The 17,872-nt window shown below is 36.5% G+C and overlaps 2 protein-coding genes across 2 annotated transcripts; one reads left to right on the top strand and one right to left on the bottom strand.

Moving 5' to 3' along the window:
* Positions 1 to 3,517: 3,517 nt before the first annotated feature.
* On the top strand, positions 3,518 to 11,352 carry LOC120347700 (eukaryotic initiation factor 4A-III). The gene is made up of 10 exons (XM_039417764.2): positions 3,518 to 3,758; positions 4,299 to 4,371; positions 4,493 to 4,622; positions 5,809 to 5,941; positions 6,083 to 6,216; positions 6,800 to 6,888; positions 8,402 to 8,540; positions 9,200 to 9,315; positions 9,611 to 9,846; positions 10,810 to 11,352. The coding sequence occupies exons 1-10, from the start codon at positions 3,593 to 3,595 to the stop codon at positions 10,824 to 10,826; spliced, it is 1,233 nt and encodes a 410-aa protein (XP_039273698.1). The 5' UTR covers positions 3,518 to 3,592; the 3' UTR covers positions 10,827 to 11,352.
* Positions 11,153 to 17,528, bottom strand: LOC120347979 (microfibril-associated glycoprotein 4-like). Its single transcript, XM_078117857.1, has 8 exons — positions 17,446 to 17,528; positions 16,817 to 16,950; positions 16,253 to 16,280; positions 15,634 to 15,699; positions 14,873 to 15,045; positions 14,540 to 14,636; positions 13,735 to 13,831; positions 11,153 to 12,149 (listed from the first exon to the last, which is right to left on the bottom strand). Exons 1-8 carry the CDS (start codon positions 17,447 to 17,449, stop codon positions 11,828 to 11,830), a joined length of 921 nt encoding a protein of 306 aa, XP_077973983.1. The 5' UTR covers positions 17,450 to 17,528; the 3' UTR covers positions 11,153 to 11,827.
* Positions 17,529 to 17,872: the final 344 nt, after the last annotated feature.

Consider the following 17,872-nt stretch of genomic DNA (forward strand, 5'->3'; position numbering starts at 1 on the left):
TGAGTAAAATTTTTTCAAGTGTGTGATATCCTCGATGTAAGAAATTTGTGAGTAAGATGTTTTCACTGGGTTCCAACATCTGGCTGGGGGAATGTTACATCGAGAATCGCATTCACTTGATTTTTGTATTGACTTAAACATTGCGTCCGTTTAACTTGTGTAGTAATTTATTTGTTATTGTTGACGCCGTAATTTCCCTTGATTGACAGTGTGCTTCCACACACTTTGTTACGAAACAATTGAGAGAGTCTTCGTGGCAATTGCTTGCCCAGACATGTCTCGCTTAGACAGGGATAGTGTCGGTAATTTGCTTTAGATAGCGCTTTACTTTTGCAGAGAATGGCGCTCGTTTCGTTGTAATTTGTAAATAAGTTAAACTTGTTCAGCGACCTTGGCTTTCTGTTTTGACTGTAGGACGATTGAATAATGTAGATTATGGCTGCCCACCTAGGCCTAATTTAGGGATATTTTATGAGCATTAAATGGCCTTTTGTGATTGATTTTACAGTTATAGTTTATTTAATTAATTTGTTCGGATTTCATTGACGAATGATTTCATGTTCAACTTATGATAATTTAAGCCTGGAATAGCAGACAAATTCGGTATGTTATAATTTGTTACTCTTTCTGATTTGAAGGCTGCAAGTTATTCAATAGTAATTTGGTTCGACTTAATAAACGATGTTTGATAATTGTGTGCATAAATTTGAGTAGGCTTTCTAAAGGCCGAATTGTGTATGATTATTTATTTATTGCAAGTATTTTGTATTGATTTGTTTTTACGTTTGTATTAAGATTAACCGTGTCAACTGTATACTTCGAGTTGTGTGATTTTCTGGATTGAGGATACAAACTTGGGGCTTGAAAGACCGCGTTATTGAACTGTTAATAAATATCTAGTGTGCAGTCGGTGTCGTCCAGGTCACAAAGAACGGCTGTTACACCATTGGTACAAGGGCAGAAGTATTTTCTACGTCTACTCTGAAAGGCAGACTTTCAACTGTTTGGACCAAATGTCCAACATTTATATCATTCAGTGACTTGCAGCAAATTAACAGCATAAGAGGCAATATGTTAGGTGTTCACAATTACCTTTTGAACCAATAAAAAGGAAAAACAGAACATGGTAAAAGTATCAAACAAATTTTCCAACACGGTGTAAATCCCAATACAAATGCATTCTGGCTGTTGACATCAAGCCTGTCCAATGCCAATATTACTAAGAAATGTATAGCAACATGTTGCCTGTTTGCTGGTGAAGGTTTCAACGGTAAAACACATACCGTAATAATATTGGCACAAAGAGACTAGGAATCCATCTGGTGGATCTACCCATTGAAAATACACTAAATTCGAAATCTAGGGGGCCTGCTGCGGCAGATGTTTTCGGTTGCTGCAGACCAAACCGTGTTGGGGCGCAAAGCCATTATGATTTGAATGAATTTTCCGCGATGGGAAAACGAGATATGTGTGATGTTGGTTTTGACGCAATTTTTGACTTAACTAGATTTTATTTTTTGATTTGATAATTTTTTGTTGATTGAAACGATTTAAGTTCATTATTCTTTTATTCGATATGCGGCGCCCGAGAGCTGCATGATAGCCATTTTTCAGGTGAACCTCTTCCAGTGCCATTTGTTTGTCTCTTATTGTTTCATGTATTTCGAATTCAAGAGCAAATCCTGGGGCCGTGAGCCAGAACTCAGAAGTTTAGGTTGTGCACGATGAGGTTGTGAGTGAATAGGCAATGTTGCTGGTTCCCCAGCTTCAGGTATGGTAATTATCTTGATGAGAGGCTACCGTACGGTACCTTGTACCGGTACCGGTACGGTACCGTCTGACCATACGGGAATAATTTCAAGGTTTATATTAATCCCAAGCGCAATATTCTGATAGTACTATCGGACTGGCATGTTGGTTTATGTCAATATGTCGGCATGTTATATTCCAAACTTAGAACTTATTGCAGTATTGTGACTGCTGGACTGATGTTTGCCCTCTGATTTTGCCTGAACTTGCCTCATACACTGAAACTGATGTTCTTTTAGCAGCTTTATCAGTTTATTGTGGTACTGTGGTAGAGTATTCCAGTACCGGCATTTAGTAGTCTCTAGTCTGTTTCTGCATTGTAGCATCAGCATAAAAATGCCTATTAATGTATTACGAGATTGCTATCATCGTCACAATGCCTTGAATTTAATTTTGAAATGTTGCATGTAAACTGTTTGACATGTTGACGAAATAAAATACTACTACTAGACTACTACGGCTGATGGACAACTCGACTACACGGACAACTCACCAGAGACAACTCGACGACCTAGAGGCCTGGTGAGTTGTCGTCTTTTGGCATTTTCTACGGTGGTGTTTTAGGTCTATAGAAATGCGTTTTTGATATTTTTAGTGCTCAAATGTTGAGAAAAATACATAAATATGCTCTAGAAAGCATTTTTATTTGTATGAGTGGCTTATTTTGATCATGTTGTATGAATACAAATACAGTCTACAGGCGAAATTGGAGGTTAGCGAAGTTAGACTGTTGACTTATAGGACTGTGTTCGTTTAATTTTTTGAACTTTATTGGTATTAAATGTTTTGAATGAGCATCTTTAAATATATTAAAAACTTTTCCAAATGCCAAAAGACTGACAACTCACCAGGCCTCTAGGTCGTCGAGTTGTCTCTGGTGCGTTGTCCGAGTAGTCGAGTTGTTCGCCTCCCACTACTACTACTACTATAGGCCTAAATATTACTGTATTGCCGGTAACATTATTTCTGAAACTATTACAGTATTACTACGTTGTTGCTGTTATTGCAGTATTGTTTAAGACTAACTTATCGGTATAGAATTTATCCCAATTTAACATCCTGGCCTCATGCTGATTTGTATATAAGTACCGTACCTTATAAGTTCATTTCCACTCCATACAGCTATACGGTATGGGTAATCAGCGTACAGGCGTAACAGGCAATAAAATGATTGATAAAAACAAATAAATAAAAACTGATTATGAAATCAGGAGAGCAAAGGCAACCTTAGACAAGGTTTGAAACGTACAGCAGTACAGAATATAAGATGGAATGTTTTACCAAGAAGAAGTGTTATGTGTTCATCACCTGAAATTAATAAGTTACACACACACACAACCATAGAGAAGTTACAGAGTAGGAAAACAGCGCAGACTGCCGCTCATTGTCAGATTCTGCTAAGCGTTAGGAATACGCTCGCAACTGCACTTCTGATTACTCTATGTGGGTTCGAATCCCATGTGGGGAAGGTATGTGCGAGAGGAATGCTGAACTACTCGCCGCTGTAGGGTGGTTCACGTAACCGCTGGACGGTTACCAATTACAGAGTTAACGGCTTCCTCCATCATCAGGTACATAACAAACTAATCCCATACCCGACATGAAATACCTACTAACCGGACGAGAGACCGTGGTTCGCCTTATGGTTAAGCCTCCTTATTGCCTTCCCCCGGGATAAATGTGTAAATCCCATCCTAAATATTACACTATAAGCTACAACCATATATCAGTTCTCAGATAAAATCAAATTAACCTATAGTTGAGTAGTTTGGAGCATTCTGAGATGGCAGGTCGAAATCAAGAAAGATCTGTCCAACGTCGTGTTGGAGGTCGAGGTGATAATGATTTGAGTAAGGTTGAATTCGAAACATCCGAAGAAGTTGATGTCACTCCAACATTCGACTCAATGGGATTACGGGATGATCTTCTGAGAGGAATTTATGCTTATGGTATGTGGGGTAATCATTTGAAACTTGAGTTTTGGGATTTTGAATGAACATTTAAATACAAAGCAATTCTGTTAAGATTGATTGGTATTAATCAAAATGCAGGTTCTTCCAACTCACATTGGTTAATTAAAACTTAACAACATTACTATCTGTATACAAATTTTTGAACACTTGGTGGGAAGGAGTAGGACTTTATACAAGTTCTCCAAAACTTGGATTTTTGGAATCTGGTTCACCTGGTGCAAACAGTGTAATGGTAACATATTAGCCTTGAAATACAACATGAAGTGTAAACTAGTTTTCTTTTATCCCATGCATTTATAGATCTGCCTAAAGATTATATTCATTTGATTATTTATAACAAATTTCTCTTTTTAATTTTTGTGTTCATTCTTACATGGGTTTCTGGAATTTGATTTTGATATAGTTAGCTCCTTCATGATCCCCTGTAGAATCAGCAATGGTTGAGTAGTGATTCGAAAGCTATCTATTATTTTGATTTGTAAAATCTGCTACTCACTAATCAGACGACTTTTTCAGGTTTTGAGAAACCATCAGCCATTCAACAGAGAGCTATCAAGCAAATTATGAAAGGCCGGGATGTGATCGCTCAGTAAGTTTTATTTTGTTGTCTTTTTTGTGTAACAATATTGAATATAGGTTATTACCTATTGCCTATAAATGTTGTACTAAAGTGATGACTTAAACTGAAAATACTGAAATAAAATTTTTAGATCTCAGTCTGGAACTGGTAAAACAGCAACATTTTCAATCTCATGTCTCCAAATGATCGATACTTCAATTAGAGAAACGCAAGCTCTTATTCTTGCTCCAACTAGAGAGCTCGCTCAACAAATACAAAAGGTGAGTGTAAACAAAGTAGAATATGACAACTTTTCATTAGAGATGGGCCAAGATTTCGATCTGGGCTCGGGTTAGAGTCGAATCCACGCATTTTTTGGACTTTGGATTTCGAGTCCACGTCATTTTTACCGAGTCTATAACCAATTCTGTTTATAATAATTTGCACCTATGCTTGTATTTTTACCTCTATAAATCACAGTACATACCCTAACTGGTTAAAATTCGTTGTTAGATCTGCAACAATCTTCCTCGTATGATGTCGCGCCAGTCACCTTCAAACTATCTATCCTTTTTGGTATACATGTGTACATTAAAATATGTGTGAGCGCAATATTTTTGAGTTTTTGATTCGCCTAAAAATGAAACATACTCTGGATCAACCCAAGGGATCCCCAAGTGATTTCATCAATATCTCTTTTAAATCGAGTTTATTACAGGCAATCTTTTCCCTAAAAAGGAATAAATGAAAGCATGTAGAATTTTAGAACTTTTATATGTACTACTAAATTGCAAGCAGATGTACCTCATTGTATTGACGAGTGGCATCTCTCCACCATTTGCGCTTGCGACATAGTAAGTGTACAGCTAGAAGTATCTGGAATTATGGGGAAGCATTGCAGTCAAAAGCTTTTTATTTTTCATATTGACATGACATGTAAGAATTGCTAAATAGCCGCCCAGAATTAACGGATGGTGATGGGCTGGAAATCCGGTTCATAACCAAGGCGCATATTGACCCACGTTCACGTTTGTATTGTGGCCGCTAAAAAAGAGGGAAAATATATTTCTAAAATGATTCAACAGCTATCTGCAGAACTATTAGGCAAAAAATACGAGTTACTGCGTATGTTTGTGAGCGCACGTTGCTGTACCTATACAACCTATAGAAGAAGCCTTAACTGTGTTAATTATATTTTCACTGAGTAGAAAAAAAATTAATCTAGTTTGCTATGACCTTATTGCTATTATTAAATAACGAAAAAGCATCCAAACATTGAATAAGAGATTTTAAAGTAAATTTAATTTTTTTGTTTGTTTGTGTTTGGTCCAAGAGTTAAATAATACCTAATAAAGTCTAAAAATTTAAATAAGCATGTTTGTTATTCAAAAAGATTTCATTTACCATAATCTTATTAATTTAATCGTTCAATGATTTGTTTATAATCAAGACAAGTTTTATTTCTAGGTTATTCTTGCACTCGGCGATTACATGTCCGTTCAATGTCACTCTTGTATTGGTGGAACCAACGTTGGAGAGGACATCAGAAAACTTGATTATGGTCAACACATAGTATCTGGAACACCTGGAAGAGTTTTTGGTTAGAAGTTTATATTAATCTTGAACACGAAGTGAACCTTTGGATTGTTTAGATAAGTTGTTGTTGTTGTTATTGTAGCAGTGATATTGTATAATGAAACTTATTATTGCAATTATTCAGCACAAAACATTTTTTATTTAGACATGATAAGAAGAAGAAATCTTCGTACTCGTGCCATCAAACTTCTAATTCTTGATGAATCAGATGAAATGTTAAACAAAGGATTTAAAGAACAGATTTATGATGTTTACAGATATCTTCCACCAGCCATACAGGTTAATTGTTTACTCGATTGAAAATTTGCTTCCAATAAATAATAGAACATTTCTTGATTGTCGAGTCTTACGCAAGAACTAAGGTGTTGATATTTAGTTATGTATAACATATAAAATATTTCTGTTTTTTCTGATCGATAGACCTAGTTACCCAAATTATTTATCTAGATCAGGTGAGGGGCGACTTTTCTTGCAGAAGTCGCATTCTGAATTTTTTGCATTGCATTGAAAAAGGTACTTAACTCTTCTCTGAATACTGGCATTCCTGGAAATTGTCTGTGATGTCACAGTTACTATGTCCATTTGCTATGCTGGTGACAAATTTATTTGTAGGTGATAAAATATAAACATTTATATATATATATAACATTTCCACAATTCATAGTTTAGATATTTTAAATAAATCTAAATTCTGTATGTAGAAATTTTCTCCAAGAACAATATGCAGACGGTGGTTTCCCGTCCATGGTCTAAACTGTTTTGGCTTGAATACATGAATCATCCACTATGGCTTGGTGCTGCATTCAGGCCGTGCCGTGTCTTTCTGCAGTTGAGTACCATATTTTTTAATTTTGTTCTCTAGGTTTGTCTGATCAGTGCCACATTGCCACATGAAATCTTGGAGATGACGAACAAATTTATGACAGATCCTATAAGAATTTTAGTCAAACGGTGAGAATGAACCTGACGTTACTTTAATTCAATAATGCTGTTTTATTTGGTATTTGTACATGGTTATACTATTAATGATTTTCGTAGATATTATTACTGTGAAATTTCTAACCATTTCAAAGATAGATGAGCGTGGACTGAAGAATTTGTACTTAGTTATGGGCTATGGCAGGGATGGCGAAACTTTTTCGATGAATGGGTCAAAAATTATGCAGGGATGGCGAAACTTTTTCGATGAATGGGTCAAAAATTATATTTTAATAGCGGAACAGAAGAGAGTGGGTCACAGATATTTAATCAATGTTTGTATCTATAAGAAACTTCTGAAGCAAATCTTATAAGCTTCTGTTGGTGTAGTTTTGGGATTATGCAGCACTTCTATTAGGGAGTTTTTATGGCCTTCGATTTTATGAAATTAAAGTATGAAAACACGCATATTAATTACCCCAAACGTTTAGGATGCAGAAAATTATTTTACGGTTTTAAATAGTTTGGAAGGAATTCCACTCTGATAGTGTTATATTTTTCGATCAGCTTTCCACCACATTTAGGCACTTTTACACTGTCCCATTGTTATTTCTAGGTTTTTATTTCAAGTCTGAGAGATTTTGTTTTCTCAACGGCATTGTAGGCGAGAAACTAATAAAATGCAAAGTAGCATCTAGTTCTCGTATAACCCCTAAAACAGTCTACAGATTCACCTCCGAAAGAGAAGACGTTGTGAGAAATCAACAGATCAATTGCACTGTTGTGTCATAAACGATGTCAGGGCCAATAGCTGAATAACAGTACACAGCGGCGTAGACATGCGTCCAAGATTAGGGGTTTTGAAAATTACCATACCGGTCTAAAAAATTAACAATTTGAATATGAGGGATCGCTGCCCCGACTTCCCAAATGACGGTACATTATAATAGTTTAGGTATTGTTATAGTTTAATAGGCCGGTTTTCTCAAATTTGATCACTGATATGTTAGCATTTTTTTAAATTTTATTCGTGCCTTGGCGGGTCACAAATAAAACGCGGTGGGTCACTTTGTGACCCGCGAGTCAGTGGTTCGCCATCCCTGGGCTATGGAATGACTCTCTTAAATCCTTTTTACAAGTCAAGATTGCATTTCGGAGGGCGGAAACTTCATAATGTGCACATTTATTTTTTGATATCATGAGAATCTTTCAATTTCTAATTACTGGAGATACTCTGTCTAAATTTTTCATGCTATTTTCAGTTTCTGGCTCCTGCTGTTTGCTTTATCCCTTATCATATTTTTGAAAACAGTTAGTGCCACCTGTATTGATTTAATAAAAGTCTCATCTTGATTTGGTTTCTAATTTATTTAGCGAGTTTTATTTAAAAAGTTGGAGACAAAGCCTATTATACTAACGGGCATGTTCACTATTATATTGCTCGATTGTTTTTAGTTTCATAGGATCACTCATCAATTTCACTAAATCAGTTGATGATAGGTAATTTTGACGTTGGTTATTAAAAATTCCTCTTGTTTTTAAACAGTGATGAATTGACTTTGGAAGGAATAAAACAATTCTTTGTTGCTGTTGAAAAAGAAGAATGGAAGTTTGATACATTATGTGATCTCTACGATACTCTCACCATCACCCAAGCTGTCATTTTTTGTAATACTAAGCGTAAGGTTAGTACTTTGGGTATTCAAAGTAAATTTAATTTTGATATGAAAACTTGGACATTCATGGCCCATCATCAAGTGGAGTTGGGAAACAGCTGTACTTGTGAATTCCACACACGATGGAAAATATATGATGCTTCATTCTGAAATTGTTTCCAGTTTGGCATAGACTTTGCAGTTAATTTGACTCTAGTTAGGTTGGATGGTGGTTATGGACTGACTGTTGGCTTAAAGTTAAAAGATAAGATTAGAAAATATGATGCTGACATATTTGGGTAGAATTGATACCAATTGGCTATTTTGAACTCTTGCAGAATTTTTTCACAAGTACACGTAGCCACATCTAGAGGGGCTCTGCATTTGTCGTGAGCTTAAAGAACATGCTTCCCATCGCACCTGCACAGGTCACAAGTTTGAATCCTGTGTGGGATATTTATTTGAGAGGTTATTGCTACACTGAATCGCTGTCGGTTATGGCTCATTATGCCGTCAAGTTCATGCATATGGACCATTAACCAGTCAACTATTCCCATACCCAACATGCACTGATAACTGGGGGAGAAGCCATGGTTTGCCTATGATTAAACTGTCTCATCGGTATTCCTCTCCACTGGAATAAATATGAAAAATACTGAGAAAGTTAACCTAATTCTTTTGTTCAAAAGGTCGATTGGTTGACAGAGAAAATGCGTGAAGCAAACTTTACTGTATCGTCAATGCATGGTGACATGCCACAGAAAGAAAGAACAGAAATTATGAAAGAATTTCGATCTGGTTCAAGGTGAATTTTTTGTACTTTTTGCATATTGAATCAAATATTATGCCTCGTGAATTAATCGTGGTATTTGTTTGATGACAATGTAAATAAGAAAGGTTGAAAATAAAAATAAAAATTTTATGTTCTAAGTTTTCGTGGAAATATTTTTAACATTCCTTCTCCTAGTTTATATTTGAAATCAATTTGAAACAGAAGGCTTTGGACTGATTTCTGTTCTGTGCAGTTAGATTTAGTTCGATACTTAGTTAGATAGTGAATATTATGATTTCATAATTTGCTTCATTTACCCTTCATTTAGTCGGGTTCTCATCTCCACTGATGTATGGGCGAGAGGGCTTGATGTTCCACAGGTATCTTTGATTATCAACTATGATCTGCCAAACAATCGTGAATTGTACATTCATCGTATCGGTAGATCGGGGAGATATGGAAGAAAGGGTGTCGCCATCAACTTTGTGAAAAATGATGACATTCGTATCTTACGTGATATTGAACAGTACTACAGTACACAGATTGATGAAATGCCCATGAATGGTGAGTAATTCTGTTGTTTTTGATGCTATAAGAGTAAGTTGGTAGATTATTTGTTTGTTCTGTTCCAACGCTGTGGAGTCAAGAGTACGAAAATTTACCATCGATAGTCAAATTTTCTCAAGGAAAACTTTGCCTCGCGCAACTCTTCGTTTATACACTTATCAGGACCACTGCAAATCCAGAAACAGTTGATATGTATGAATAAACTCAAAAAAGATGTCTAAAAAATTAGTTTTACTTGAAAGTTATAATTAATGCTATATGTCACAGATCTATTCTAAGATAAGAATTGCAGCTACGGTATCTAAATTTTAGAAAGTGAAATATGGCTTATTCCACTGATTTACTAAAAAATACATACATATAGAATATTGGAAGTTGAAATTCACTTCAAAAATACAATTTAAATGTCTAAAGTAACTGTAATCGAAATGATATCTGGAAATGAACCACGTAATTTCAGTGACTTGCAGTATGGCCAATGCTGTACGATTGTTAGGCGAGCTGACACTTGCGAGTCAGTCTTGGAAAATAATGTATTCTGTAGTGCTACCTTGGGATGTACGAGTACTGATATATTTCCATGCGGTTGCATAAAAATTTCTGAGACTACTGAACATTATAAGTACTTTAGTTTTGAGAAATAATCTCTCCATATGGGAAATTTTCTATTCCAATCAAGGGTTATGCTGTTATGTGATTGAGAAAAGCTCACCCCATAAGCTTCTTAGGGTGGTTCACATAACCACTGGTTGATGACGGCTTCCTCCAAGTCCATGCTTCCGAAAATAACTGGCCCATTAATCCCATATCCGACATGCACTGGTGACCAGACGAAAAGCCATGGTTCTGCATATGATTAAGCTGTCTCATCAACTTTCCTCTCCCCCGGGATGAATATGTAAATCTTATCCTATTCTTTTAGAAAAAGACGTTTTATATGATTCTCAATTTATATTACAGTTGCTGATTTAATCTGAAGATGGAGGAGGTTGGAAACAAGAAAATGGTTGTTGAAAGCACTGTACATTCGTTTGCAGTTGGATTGTAGTAGTATCTTGAATGATTGTCCATACATTGCTAGTATCTTGCATTTGATATGCCTAAATCCATAAGAAATGTGCTACTGTTTTTACTCTATTATGTGTATACAATCATTTTTAGTCTTGCTGAGATTTTTCACGTTTGAAATGGTTTAGTCGGCGCTTGTGAAAATACTTAATTCATTTTATCCAAGAAATTTCCCCCATTTATTTTCGACTCGAGAATACATAGGCAGCGCTGTATTGAAGCATATTTAACTGCCTAATCATTAGTTTATCAGGCTTTGAATATATCAGAGAATTTTAGCATATTTTTTTCAGTACCACGCCAAATTCTGAAAAATGGTTTTTACACTCTCTTCCGGTTACACTCCGAAAAAATTCTCTTTGAAGCTTCTAAATTATCGAGGATGGTATCATGTGGCTCTTGTATGAATTTGTAAATAAAGTTGAAAAATCTGTATTTTGACTTGTTATAAAGTAGGGATGGCGAACCACTGACCCTTGGGTCAAAAAGTGACCCACCGTGCTTTGTCGGTGGCCCGGTGAGTGACGATTACATGCATAAACATGGAATGAAGTACACAACTGGAATCTGAAACAACAATGGTGCTGGATGGTTGTAACTTTTATATGAGAATATAATTCTCTCCGAAGTGATTTCCGTTTCTAAGTCTCCTCGTACCAATAAAGGATTTACCGTAACAATATATTCGTGTTTCTCGAGTGAATGTGATAGTTCCAGAAATCTCCTTAGTCTTGATATAAGTCAGCCTTTGTGAAGATCAAACTGTAAGATGCAGCAGCAAGTCGCTCATTGATGCAGACAATGTTCAAATATCTATCACCCATAGCCTGCTTCTACATAATTAAAAATATAGTTTGTGACTCGTTCATTAAAAAGGGCTTGCCATCCCCGGTATTAAGTATGTTATTGGTCACATGGGATTTGGCTGAATTCTCATCTCGACGGATTTGAGAGAGTAAAAATCACCAAGCCATTTGGACCAGGCCACACCATCACCTTCGATGCCATTTGACGAGTTATAGTATCGTCCGTTCAGGTTTGCGTGGTAGCAACGTTTATACCACCAGCCTCCGTGGTACCTTTTAGCACAGTTTCCAAAATTTTCGTCATTTTCTCTGTCGTAAGTTGAAAACGATTGGCCGCTGTGGTAAGTCATACCGTCGTCGGCATTTCCCGAGTATCCGTATATCGCTATGGAAAAGTTGGAAGGCTCGTTTGCGATATAAAATGAGCTGCAAAAAAAAACGACATTATAATAGTTTTAATTCTTACGAATTTAAAAATAAAATTTATTGATGAAAGTGTTATTAGGGGGACTATAGCTAAGTTTTTGAACGCGAGATGAAGATGTGTGTGTCCATTCAGTAGTTGCCTATCTTTATTGCCCACTATCAGTTCCCGTTATGTAAATCTAGGAATACCCTTACATCGTCAGCCGTAGATCTATCCCTTCATTTAAAAACATATTTAGGAATGAGTATTTACGTATTATATTTATAAACTATACTGTTCAAGTCACCACTTACGCCAGTGGTTCTCAACCTGTGGTACCCGTACCACTAGTGGTAGGCGGGGGCTTTTCAATTGGTACGCGAGAAGCTTCGAATTATTGCAACAACCGACTTTTGATGTCGCTAAAATATGACAGAAACGCTTTATGTATTAGCTGAATAGTTTATAGCGTTACCAGTCCTTCTGTTTATAGAGCGCTCTCGCCCGCTACTGCCCACCTTAAAGGAAACGAGGCGGGCATATTTTCGCCCGTTTTATTTGTTACGTCCACAATGCATCTGCATTGGGAAATAGGCAACGAAGAGAGAGTTTTGACTTCGGAAAGGTGGTTGACGCGTGTCGAGATACCATCACAAGGATGTTACTTTTATTATCTAATGCAGTGTTTTTCAACCTTTTTCGAGCCAAGGCACACTTTTTTCAGTGAGAAAATCCCGCGGCACCCCACCAGCTGAAAATATGGGGAAAAGACCTAATATTCACAATATAAGTGTTATATTGTTAATATAAGATTTTTAACATTGAAGAAAGATGTTGAATAGGACATCCTGAATAGTAATCAAATAAAAACAAAGACAAAAAGAAAATCGCCATCTGATGCTGCCACGGTCTGATATAGAACAGTACTACATGATTACTCTGCCGGGCGCCACACCGCATAGACACACAACTTGGGAAATTTCCCACGGCACCCCTGACAATATTTAACGGCACACCGGTGTGCCGCGGCACCCCGGTTGAAAAACACTGATCTAATGTATGTGTTGGCTGATCGGCATAATCTTGACTTTTGAGGTCAAATAATTTGAAGATTAGGTTAGGCAGTTCCGGATAGCGACTGGCGCCGACCAAAGTGTACTTGTAAGAATTTTGCGATAATTCAGTGATGGCGATGATTAGAGCCTTTCAGCTCTGACGGTAAACGACGCAAATTCTCTCGTGATTTTGCACGCGATTATTACGTTGTTACTGCATATAATTAATAGGTTGAAACTTTGCACGAAGCTCTAAAAATGGATGTAGTGCCACATAAAATACTACCATAGAGCGTTTCTTGTGCCATTGTTCCTCGCCACAAAAGCGATTTTGGCAGCGGTACGCGGCCATGGTAAAAACACAAAAGTGGTACGCGGTCAGTAAAAGGTTGAGAACCACTGACTTACGCAATACATCTTTTGGACCTCCTGAAGTATGCGCACCAAGATAGCGCACAGCCTGAACTCAGGGTGTGTACCAGGGCAGGGTTCAGGTTATACAACATCTTGGTGCGCATACTTCAGGAGTACCCATTTTTTTTTATCTCACCTGTATTCGGCTATTTTCGTGACATCCTCCCAACTGGTCAACACTATTTGCAAGCGATAATTTTGCCCAGACGTCAGTAGATGGAGATTGCGTAGACCTGTGATAGTTTAAAAATGCTGCTTCTGACGTGCTACTGATCCCGCGTTTAAAGGAGTCTATAGTTGTACGAATTTTTATACCCGAATTCAGTATATATATATAGTACATTGTAATGTTTGTAATAATGATCTTACATACTTTGAATACTGCAGTTATTGTCACCATAAACAGAAATTCTACGCCCTTCAATATAGATTTGTAATCACTAGTCCGACTTATGTATATTGTAGCCTACCTATATATATATATACAACTGGTTCCGACAAACGTACAACTAAAAAATATTAGGTTACAGCCAGTGGTGAGATCTAAATTTTTGGCAGCCGGTTCCATCACAGAAGTCATATTTTTCGGCCGGTTCCGTTATATGTTTTTTTAGTAAGGCTAACCGGTTCGCTGATCTCATAAAATTCCGCGAGACTGTTCTATAGAACCGGTGCGAACCGACTGAATTCCACCACTGCATGGTTACAGCACTTCATTGATCTTTGAACTTCATGTTTATTGAAAATTATTAAATAGGTTGGATTATGTGATCCCAAAAATTTGAGTGTCAATTTTGTATTAATCATTAAGCATTACTCAGCCTGCATTTGAAATCTATGAGCTTCATCTATGTCAAGAATTGAAATAAAAATAATTACTAGATTTTGTATCAGGTTAAACTAATGAAAATTTTGTGAAATTCGAGATGAAACTAACTCACCAATCCAATATTCATCGCCTAGTTTTCCAAACCCACTTGCATAACTTTCCCAATCTCTATAGAAGCTGATAGTTCCATGCAGACGTCGTTGTATCACCTGATACCAATATTACAATTTATCAAATACAATAGCCTAGTATATAGTATATATTTATATATATATATATATGTGTGTGTGAAATATCTCTTTATGTGCCGTATGATTTTCTCTATTGGTAGATTGCCCTGGAGAACTAAAATCTTGATTGTTAGTCCCGCCTATTTATTTTCGTCGTTTTTATGCAGGTGCGCATGTAGTGCAGATAATTACATAATTTATATGATATGACTCACCAGCCAGGAATCGGTCCCGTTATAAACACAATCCGCGATAATCGATTTGGTTTGATTATTGAACGGATACAAAGTTACAGTGTTTTGCGAGTCTGTCACTATTGTGCCTCTTCTCTCCTCGTCATATCTGAATTCAGCACATCCGTAGAATGGTGGAATGCCGTCGAAGACTTCTGACAACGAAATTGTAAAAATGTTCATGGTAAAAATTAACTTCAGCATATATACCGACCGACAATCCTGTGTAATATGATTCCATCGATTTGGTCCCGAGCAAAAAATTAGGTTTACAGCGGTAGTACTCCACGAATGTACGTGGGTGCAAATTTTCATTGGTACAATTTATATGTGGGTGACAATCTTGCAGTGCAAATGTATGGGTGCAATTGTCCACGGGAGAAAAAGTAGATTGGTGCAAAAGCATAGAGGTGCAAAATACCAGTTGCTATTTACGAGTGCAAAGTTAACGAAACTTATATATATATTGCAAAATATTGTAAATTAAAATCCGAAGTTCATTGCCATTATACTCGATGTGGTGAGGCTCTGGGATGGACATGTGTTGTGATAAGATGTTATTTATATATATAGCTGAAAGCTGTTAACTTATTTTATACAGTTTTAACAATTTAAGATTCTTCCTAGGTATAGTCCTATTCAGACTTGCGTGATCCGTACAGCACTGACAAAATTTAAACCACGCAATACCGAATGTATTCGTTATTGTGTAGTTGACTGATATATATAAATATTTTATTTACCTGTTTCATCTCGGATTGTAAATACATGTTCGTTTGACGGTGTTTCTAGGATTCCATGACATATTGCTAAAAAGTAGAAAACAACGTCCGGACCTCCTGAAGTATGCGCACTAAGATAGCGCACAACCTGAACTCAGGTTGTGTACCAGGTTAGGGTTCATGTTATGCGACATCTTGGCGCGCATACTTCAGGAGCACCCAACTTTCTTTATTCTATATGTAATTAAATTGTTAACTCAACGTGTGACTGTCATTCACCACAGGAACATGCATCGTCGATCATTTCATTACCCTCTCTGGCATTTAGAGAAACCTATTGCGACTCACAAGCTCGCTATATGCCTGCTGTAGCGTGTTACGCAAATATAAACATATATTTAATCACAACCCATAATCTAATTTAAATTTACCTATAACAATCCTGTTTCAAATAATTTGGTAGGATAAAGTAGACTGCTTTTAATTTTAAGTCACGGGCTGTAGGTGGCTATGTATTCGATGTAGTTGGTTTAATGATCAATATTTTCTAAACGATACACAATATATTTTTTCCGTGGGTTTGGATATGCTTACATCACACCAACGCTAAGGTCGAGTTTTAAAAAAACATTTGTCTTACCGTTTGTATATTCCAATTGCGATTTCATCTGTGAACATAAAACTTACCATGAAATTTGTCCGAAGTAGCCTATATGTTTATAACAATGCGACTCACTAAAAACAGGCAACATGGTATTAACAAATTCTTCTTGTCAATGGTGCTACGCACAAAGCGAACACACGTAAACGTTTCTAATGAAGTGCAGAAAATGCTTCTGCGTATAAAGATATGATCTTGTGACATTAAAGAATTTTTTATGAACCGTGGCAAAGTTAAGTCAGGTGTACTTTATATTTCCATCAATATGGATGAATTTGTCCTTTCCATTTTATTGCCTGAGGACCTTTCTGTCGCAGGGTAGCCAACTTAACTGCTGGTTGGGTACGGCTTTCTCCATCATCAAATCCACTTATATATATACATCTAGAACAAGTTATTATATAACTAATCCCAAACCCGACATGGACTGGTAGCCGGACAATATGCCGCATGATTGAGCCGTCCGTCCTATCGGTGTCCTATTTTCCGAGATAAATATGAAAATCTAATTATAATCTAAAATACACTAGATTTTCCACATACCTGAATTAGTAATATCAAACAGACGATGAACATCAGAAGTGTGGTCACGTGGAGTGCAAGTGATGCTAGCAGAATTTCTTTCTTCGAACAGCTCCAAACGTCTCCGGTCTTACGTTTCTTTTGATTTTGAGAGCCTTCACAGATGAAAAAAAAAATATTGAAATACAAACAAAATTTTGTCGTAAATGATTTCTACAGACTTTTTTGCGTAAGTTTTTTGTTTGCTTTTCATTAGTGTCATGTAATCATGTTGGCTTAAGCCTATCTAGTAAATGAATGTTTATTTATTATTTGCATTTAAAATTTACATATAAGAAATTATTCTGGATACTGGCGTTAGAATATTTTCTGTTGCTCCGGTAGTATGTGAACCAAGATGGAGGACACCGGAACGTAGCATGTGTACCAGATTAGGGTTGGGATATAATTTTATTCCAATTTTCCTTATTTTAGTTCTATTAAGAGTTCGGGGATTAGCCGAAATTATATTTTATACCTGAAATTATAGCCTAACCCCAACCTGGTACACATACTACGTTCCGGTGTCTGCCATCTTGGTTCACATACTTTGGTGTACCAATTATCCATTACATTCAGAGAACGCAAAATGTAATAAAGTACATGAGTACCCATTTCCCTACTATCGCTTTCCTTGTGTTGTGTCGTTTGAGGGTTCACGCGAGTGTTATTGCGAGATACTGGAACTTCATATTCTTCGTATTCATTTTCTTCTAATTCCGCAGAATTGGTATACACATCCATACTTGTGCTATAAAGCTACTAACCGAAGACACTGTAAATGAGTGGTAATAATAGTCTATGTCAGATATAGACGAAAACTCATTTTGAAATTAATAACGTTTGATAACGGAAAACATCTATTGTGAAACTTTCTCTGATACAGGACTCCTCGACCTATTGAAATCACTGGATACTCGTTTTTATTCATTGGTTTTATTTAATACATTAGTTATAACTACCTAAAAATATTATACCGTCATCAATTCTCGATTTTCATATTCGCTTCGAAAAACGATATAAATACGAATTACTTCA

Source organism: Styela clava, chromosome 11 (genome assembly GCF_964204865.1).
Source record: "Styela clava chromosome 11, kaStyClav1.hap1.2, whole genome shotgun sequence".
Lineage (NCBI taxonomy): Eukaryota > Metazoa > Chordata > Ascidiacea > Stolidobranchia > Styelidae > Styela > Styela clava.